At 36.6% G+C, this 8,900-nt stretch overlaps 1 protein-coding gene across 1 annotated transcript; it reads left to right on the top strand.

The window, feature by feature from the left end:
- Positions 1-572: 572 nt before the first annotated feature.
- On the top strand, positions 573-7,356 carry TCP-1 (T-complex protein 1 alpha subunit). Its single transcript, XM_087335727.1, has 17 exons — positions 573-704; positions 1,048-1,112; positions 2,203-2,292; positions 2,361-2,447; positions 2,524-2,583; positions 2,780-2,830; positions 2,908-3,003; positions 3,094-3,159; positions 3,235-3,452; positions 3,596-3,692; positions 3,773-3,859; positions 4,615-4,749; positions 5,434-5,538; positions 5,622-5,750; positions 6,087-6,190; positions 6,454-6,544; positions 6,994-7,356. The coding sequence occupies exons 1-17, from the start codon at positions 638-640 to the stop codon at positions 7,084-7,086; spliced, it is 1,641 nt and encodes a 546-aa protein (XP_087191853.1). The 5' UTR covers positions 573-637; the 3' UTR covers positions 7,087-7,356.
- The last annotated feature ends 1,544 nt before the right edge of the window (positions 7,357-8,900 follow it).

Below are 8,900 nucleotides of genomic sequence, written 5' to 3' on the forward strand. Positions count from 1 at the left end.
GGCCTGCATCATCCGACGCTTGCCGGGCACTCGTCATCCGGTTCTCACCGGGTCTTCCGTTGCCGGGTACTCCACATCTGGTTCTCACCGGGTCTTTCGTTGCTGGGTACTCCACATCCGGTTCCGGCCTCGGCCGAGTTTGCTCATCAACACTGTTCTCCTCACTTCCCATCCGGAGGGACTTGTTTCCTAACAATACATATGTGTATGTGTATGTGTAAGTGTGTGCATGTATGGTGTATGTGCTATACATGTGTACATTGTATACGGTATATGTATGCATGTATATGATGTGTTATGCATGTATGTTGTATGTGTATGTGTGTGCATGTATGTATGTATGTGTATGTGTACATATTATGCATGTATGTGATATGTGGTGTTGTGAAATTTTGCTTTGAAGTGAAAGCAAAACCCTTAACAAAATTTTATACAACTTCACAAACTTATTTCCTTCTTTTATTAATTTTCCCTCCTCATTTCCTCGCTCTCTCTGCATTTCTTCGTCTGCTCCGCTCCGTCTTTGTCTCTTCTTGAAACAGACAGACATCAATCAGTGTCCCCAAGTTCCTTATTCTGTGCAGAAGAAGCAAGAAGAAGCAGAAGAAGCAAGAAGCAGAAAGAAATCTAGAAAGTCATGTCGATCCAAGCTCTGGACATCCGTGGCGAGCGACAGACGGGCCAAGACGTGAGGACTCAGAACGGTTAGTCTTTCATCAATCCCTCCCGTTCATTCCTCATTTGATTCTTTCTTTCTTTCTCACTTTCTGTATTTGATTCTATCTCTCTCTCTCTCTCTCTCTCCGTGTTTCCCTGTCTTTCTGTTCCCCCCCTTCCTTGTTTCGATTTTTCATTCTTTGTGGATTGCTTTCTCGCTTGCATCATTCATTCATTCTTGCTTTCTAACAATGTTTGTTTCTTGACTCGTTTGTTTATTCGTTCATCGCTTTTGCTTTCATTATGTTCTATCTTCTACTCTCTCTCGTCCTTTGTTTGCTTTCTTTTCCTCACGCGTGACTAAAAAAAGCCGTTCCTTCATCTTTGCAGTGATGGCATGCCAAGCACTTTCCAATATCGTCAAAACTTCACTTGGACCCGTTGGCCTCGACAAGGTAAAAATCTCAGTTGGAAACAGCTCTCCTCAGATCCAAATGTTTTAAATAGATTCGTATAGATCAGAATTAGTATCTTAAGTTTTGCTTTCGTTTTATTTCTATTATTGAGGCAATTTTGGTAGAAATATTCTCCAACTGCTTTCAATTTGGATCAAACCAATATGATTTAGTACTAGTCAGGGCACACCATCAAATGTTGTACTGCTACAGTGAATTCTATTGAGGTTACATTTCTCACAAAGCTTCACTTGAGATCAGAATGTGCCACATTATCTTGATTAGTAAGGGCGTTTTGAATATGTTTCCTTCTTATCATGATTTTATTACTACAAGATGTCTTGTACTTCCTACTTCCACTTGAATCTTTATGGCGAAAATCTCTTGCAAGTTTTCACTTGAGATCCAAATGGAAGAACACATAATCTGGATCATAAAAGCCAGCTCCAGGATTTTCTTCTTTTATTTTTCTTATTATTGCAATTTTGTTACTGTGATATTTCTGTCTTCACAACTTAAATTCTACATGCATTTCTTAAAAAGTTTAAACTTCTTCCAGTTCTCAGTATAGATTACATTGTAAACCACATAATCTGGGCTAGAAAGAGCAGCTCAAAAGTTTCGTCTTTATCTTATTGCTATCACGAATTTGTACATGGTGTACTGAATTCTCATCACAAACGGTCCATGTATGAAACTATGACAAGAGAAGGTCATTTCATCACTTCTAGATGTATGGCATGGTCTGGATAAGAATGGTAAGCTTGAATTCTGTTTTTTAAGTTTGATCAATAATTACCTTATATTGAGATTTAGTGTATCGAGGTCATTTATCTCATCTCAAAAGTGCGAATGAAGTTTTGCATGAGACACTGGGCCTTAAATTGCACAAAGATTTACGTCAGATAAGAAATGCATGACATAATTTGGGATTTTTAGGGTTTTTCAAGTTCTGGTAACTCAAAACATTTTTTTTCTCTGTGTCTGTCCCAGTTGATGGGCAGTACCATCATGTTCATGTAATGGATATCAAGCTCAAAACTTTTATTAATCTTGTCTTGCCACTGACTGGAAATGAATGCTGTTGTAGATGCTTGTAGATGATATAGGTGATGTCACAGTAACAAATGATGGAGCTACAATCTTAAAGATGCTTGAAGTGGAGCATCCTGCGGCGAAGGTAGTACAACTTCTCATCATCTGATTAGGTATCTATTACCAAGATCTTATTCTGGCACTCTTCTATAGGTTCTTGTGGAACTAGCTGAATTACAGGATCGGGAAGTTGGAGATGGAACCACATCTGTTGTGATAATAGCAGCAGAGTTATTGAAGGTTATTCAGTAATATTGATGCCCCCAAGTCTGGATTTTCTACATAATAGATCATTCTCATATTAGTATTTTTGCAGAGAGCCAACGCACTTGTTCAAAATAAAATACATCCAACATCGATCATCAGTGGATATAGAGTAAGTATTTTAAGTTAACCATTGTAAATAATGGTTATAATAGGATCCTGATAACTGAAATAGAACCTTGACACATGGTATGTGTGTGTATTAGAAAGTTATACTCATAAAACCAAACTGCGAGAAACTGACTTACTAAGATTCACTGTGATTGGTATCTGATTTCTGAAATTCTCTTTTTTCTTTTCCTTCTCAGCTTGCAATGCGAGAGGCCTGCAAGTATATAGAAGAGAAGCTTTCAATCAAGGTAATTGTGCTGTTTTGCTAATGATGTAAGCAATTATTTTTGTATGCAATTCTCATTAAATGAAAAGGGATTTGCAGGTGGATAAGCTTGGAAAAGAAACTCTAATTAACTGTGCTAAAACAAGCATGTCTTCAAAAATTATTGGTACTGAAAGCGACTTCTTTTCTAAAATGGTAATTTTCCCTAAGCATTCCCGTGCACACACATGCTTCTGTATTTTTAGGGTGTATTATTATTCTTAACAAACTAACCTGCAATGGCAGGTTGTAGATGCAGTTCAAGCAGTTAAAACTGTGAATGAAAAGGGAGAACTAAAGTATCCTATCAAGGTATGAGACATTTCTAATATCTTTTGACTGTATTATTGCTTTTCTTTTCACTCAATTTGGAACCTTCATTTGCAGGCAATCAACATATTAAAAGCCCATGGCCAAAGTGTTCGGGATAGTTACCTTCTTAATGGCTATGCATTGAACACGGGAAGAGCTGCTCAAGGTATGCCCTTGCGTGTTTCCCCTGCCAGGATAGCATGTCTGGACATCAATCTACAGAAATCTAAGATGCAAATGGGTGTTCAAGTGCTTGTTTCGGACCCAAAAGAGCTGGAGAAGATCCGTGATAGGTATAAAATACACTAGGCAATTACGTACAACTCAATGTGAATAATATTTTTGTACAATAATGATCAAACTGTACTCATACGTTTCAGAAACTCAAAAAGGATGCTTGGTCATGTTTATAATGTCCTATATGTGCTCTGAATAGGGAATCTGACATTACAAAGGAAAGAATTGAGAAGATTTTGAAGGCTGGCGCCAATGTGATTCTTACAAGTAAAGGCATTGATGATATGTCCCTGAAGGTAATGCATTTGTCTTTTTTGTAAATTGCTAGCTAATATTGCTCATTCTAACCAATTTCGGTGTGTGTCTGTGGAATCAGTACTTTGTAGAGGCTGGAGCAATAGCAGTACGTCGTGTTAGAAAGGAAGATCTACGTCACGTTGCAAAAGCTACTGGTGCGACTCAGGTTAGTTGCAAACCATTGTTGTAACTGGTTTGACTTCTTGCATATCTTTGTGGAGAGGCATGCAAATTGCTTCAAAGTGCGATCTGTACTTCATGAGATATCTGGAAAATTTGGCTACAGTGCATTGTGCAAATTTGGCACACAAAAAAATCTATACAATGGGGTTTGTAATGCTAGCAACATTTAGGTTCCAGGCGTTTCTTGGGTTTACTTCTAGTAATTGCAAAGACTAGTAACGAGATCTCTTTTTACACAAATTACTTGCAACTGCTACAGACATTGCGTATTACTTTGGGTTCTTGATATGTATATATATGTTTGCTGTTTTTCTAAGAGAGTACTCTGCCCAAAGATTTTAGCTATATGTCACCATAGTTTGAAATCTCAGAATTAGACCCCAATAAAATCAATTAACTGAGAGAAAATGATAGATTTGCAAGCATTAGCTTTACTTGGGGAACGGTGGGGTACATCTTATTGTTGAGATTGCATGTTTACAAAAAAGGACACCAATTGACCTCATGTAACACAGCCTATAAGTGCTATACTATCTATACTATCTATTTTCTATTAGTTTGGTTACCTTAATCGAACTGCTATGTACTTGATGAGAAGAAAACTTGACTTATTGCTTTTTCCGTATAAAATGCTGATATAGCATTTCTGCTTGTTGAAGACTGAGATAATTCTAGTTATTTGTTTTTTCCTCTATTATTTTTGTTTTTAATAAATGTATTTGTTATATGGATACACAGGTCTTAACTTTTGCGGATATGGAAGGAGGTGAATCATTTGATCCCTCATCCCTGGGCACAGCAGATGAAGTTGTAGAAGAACGTGTAGCCGATGATGATGTCGTGATGATCAAAGGTGCAAAAAGCTCCAGAGCGGTAAGGTTCATGTTAACTGCTGAATGAGCTATTAATTTGGTAATATTAAAAAGGTTGCATATAATACTGTTACTTCTATTTTCTCTTCTCTGAATTATTAGACTGATACAAGTTGCTGCCTGCTGAGAAACCTTAGGAAAAACTCCAAGATACCATTGAGTTTTTCTTTAGCTCCCCAATAAGACTCAGTTGATTCCCTCTTTGAAAATAATGCTCTATTCGGTGAATTAGATGACCCTTTCATCTTCTTTATATCTATTATCTGGGTACCATAGAGCTTTCCTTGTACTTTGGCAAAATTAGTATTTGCTATTATTATACACAGATTGTAGAGCATCCTCCTATTAAGTGATTTGGGCCAGTCAATGTATTTTGTATAGAATGTGCAGATGTACTATTTTTTCAGGTCTAAAATTACCTGCACTATCAATTATGTCAGGAGTCCCTTATATAAATGGAAGTTAGAAATTGTTTTCAATGGCCATCACATTTTATAACATTTATAATGAAGGTGGATACTATTCTAATGTGATAATGCAACTTCCATTTTGACTTAAACTTTTACTTTACTAGTGGTTAGTGAGTGTCTATTATTCTACTTCCAGTTTATGTGATTCCAATACCAAAGCTTTGCATGGATTTGTTCAGATATTTATATTTGGGGTCATTGTTGTTTGAATACAGGTATCCATCGTCCTACGTGGTGCTAACGACTATTTGCTGGATGAGATGGAAAGGTCATTACATGATGCTCTTAGTATTGTTAAAAGGACATTAGAGTCAAATACGGTATGCTGGGTTTTAAATTCAATCCTTATTTACTGCATGACATTAGTATGAAAATTTAGTCTACGGTATTTGTATAATCTCAGGTTGTTGCCGGCGGTGGGGCAGTTGAGGCAGCATTGTCTGTATATTTAGAAAACTTGGCAACAACATTAGGATCTCGTGAGCAGCTTGCTATTGCTGAATTTGCTGAAGCACTTCTTATTATTCCCAGGGTAGGTTTAATGTAATCTCAGATTCTTGTATTTTTCAAAGAGTAAGACTCTTATTACCCTGTTTTCCGTTATTCCCCAAAATTGCACATATTTTTTCTTTATTTTCCAAAATCCCTCAAGTTCGTGCTATTTTCTCAAATTGTCTTGGTCAAGACTCAACCTTTCTTGAGAAAATATGTGCTAGTTTGTAGCAATTATATTTTAAGTTCATTCCTTTTTTCTCTAGTTTGGGTGCTGATGAAGGGCATTTGTAGGAATAATGTAAACTTATGGAAACAAAGAAAACCTCAAAGTGTACTTTCCATTTGTCAAATGATCAAAGTGCTTTCAATGCAGGTATTGGCAGTTAACGCAGCCAAAGATTCCATTGAGCTTGTAGCTAAGTTGAGAGCATACCATCACAATGCTCAAACAAAAGCTGACAAGCAACATCTATCCGGGTATGTTTAATTTGGCAAAACACCAAAAGGCCCCTATCTTGTTGGGTATTTGTTAGAATACTCATAAATTTTCAGAAAGTACCACAAGATCCCTATGTTTCAAAACTTATGCTTATGCGTGTAAAACCCAACAAGCTATGGGTAGTTTGGTGTTTTATGTAAATTGTTAATTAAAGTTGGAATTGATTTGGAATTCAATCTCATTTTGATGATAACTTGGCATTTATTTCTGTAATGTAACTCTCAGAATGCCTGGCTTGCAGGACTGGTCTTGATCTTGAGAAAGGCACAGTTAGGAATAATGTAGAGGCAGGAGTTCTGGAACCAGCAATGAGTAAAGTCAAGATTATTCAGGTATAGTAAGGAAATGTATATTTATTTGCATGCTATTTGGGTAAATATAGGTGGTGGATATGAATTCTGATGTGTATTGAGTAATTTTTTGTATTTATGTAGTGGCACAATGTACATTGCACACAATGTCATGTCAAAAGTGGGCTAATTTGAGATGAAAGTTGTAGCAAGAACTTCTTAAATCAATATTGTGTCTTTAAATAATGATACTGTGTATTGTTGCCTGGGATGTCATGTAAACGATGGTCTAAATTGATGCACAAAGTTATAAAGCCTAGACAAACCAACACAGTGGAGGACATTGTATTTTTGTAACCATCATAGATTGTTGTGAATAGTTTTTATTTTGAAATGTTTCACATACTCACATTCCCACATTCCCACATTCTAGAATATCTATTTCTAAATTTCTTGATTGGACCTAAACCTTTTTTTTTTCATTCTTCTAGTTTGCAACTGAGGCAGCCATAACCATACTTCGCATTGATGATATGATCAAATTGGACAAGGAAAATAACGAGGACGACCAAGAGAGATGCTGAAGCCACACACTTTCCTCCAAGTTTTGTTAGTTTATGCTCAATAGCAGCAGAGGATTTGTGCAATGGTTTTTCAGATTCTGTTTATGAGGCGGAAGTGTTTGCATTGACTGTACTACAAAACATTGATATTTGAATGCGACTACAATCATTTTTCTATGATGTTTCCTTTCCTGTGGTCATTTGTTTCAGAGACAAGTGTGAATGTCCTTGTTAGTAGTGGGGATCGAAATAGATTTTCAGTTCTTTACAATGATGTTTTTAGGTTGCATATCTCATCATGACATGGTTTTAATGGTTTATTGAATTGACTATTCAGTTTGATAGTAGGCCCATCCAACTTTCCTACGTCTTTTAAACTTAGCGACAGAAGTAACCTATATTGTTAAATGGTGTGGGGAGATTCTAATCCAAGATGTATGTTGCAATCATGTATGCTAGCTTTTCTGTTCATGTCTGCCACTCTTTATATCTATCCTTGAAATGTTTACATACATCAGAAGAACGTGATTGTTCAGATGCTGCAAATTCCATGAAATCATTTGATCTCATCCATCATGACTCCCATCTCTGACTAGGGGAAGTTGTCACTGCAAACGTACATTGGAAATCCCTCAAAAAAGCTGCAATCTTTTGTGATAATTGCCCGTGCCATTGCTAATATGCATTGGAAATTTCTTGAAAGAACTGTATTCTTTTCTGGTACATGTTTTAACCATGCTTCCCTGGCCAATTCAAATGATATGCCTGGTATGCCAAATATGCTGATAAGTGGTTGGTAGTTCATCTCTTCAAACTCAGACATTAATGTTGGTTGATTATCTCTAAACAGGAATTCTCATAGTAAAAGCTCTATAGATGGTTCAATCTTAACAAAATAAAACTTTTTGCTCTCTTCCAATCACATTGATTGAGATGAGGTCCTTGTTGATTGTACTGCAATGAATTTGTTGTTGATGCCTTGTATTCTTCATCTTTTGCTTCTTCCATGTGTAAAACAAGGAATATTCACCTTGTAGTAGGCTATATTGCACACTTTACATGTTATTGTACTCGATGTATTTTGATCTCATTAATTGGTTCTAGAAATCCTCATTGGAATGCTGCCAAACACGTTTGCCCTAGTTCAAGACCCCAATGGTCCTAGTCTTATCTTTCGCACTCTTCTCGTAGATTCTCGTGACATCTTTGGTAACCTTAATGAGAAAGAGCATAAGAGGAAGATTGGAGGGTTGGCTCTTGGAAACATTCATTAAGAATGCCACAAAACTTGTCTACCATAGTTTACAACCTCAATGGGCCTCACGTCTTTCACGTCTTTCTCACGGATTGTCACAACATCTTTAGTGAACTAGATGAGAAAGAGTGATAGAAGAAGATTGTAGGAGCGTTGAATGTAGAGAGCGAATGGAATTGACGATGACGGACCATGTATTTTGAGAAAAGGATAACATAACTCTTGAATCTCCACTCGTTACAATGTTCTTTTCTTTGTTATGGTGTTTTGCTATATTCTCTTCTACAACATTTTGCTATGTGCTCTGCTACAACTTTTTGCTATGTGCTTCGTTAAAGCATTCTAATACAAGCTCTACTGCAATTTTCTCTACTCTCGATTTAGTTTGATTTAGTTCCCTTGGTTTGAAATGTGCTATGGTCCTATTATTGGTCTAATGTGCTCACTATGATCTACAATATGCTCTATTGGTGTCCATTCTATTCTTGTACATGCTGTGCTCATGCCCATTCTATTCTACAATGCGTGTTGCCTTTTATTGTATTGGTCTGCAACTTTCTTGGTTTTAGCATGTCTTCTT

The sequence above is a fragment of the Azolla caroliniana genome, unplaced genomic scaffold (assembly GCF_043228905.1).
Source record: "Azolla caroliniana isolate FFs.n. ecotype wild unplaced genomic scaffold, voAzoCaro1.0.p SCAF_20, whole genome shotgun sequence".
In the NCBI taxonomy this organism is placed as follows: domain Eukaryota; kingdom Viridiplantae; phylum Streptophyta; class Polypodiopsida; order Salviniales; family Salviniaceae; genus Azolla; species Azolla caroliniana.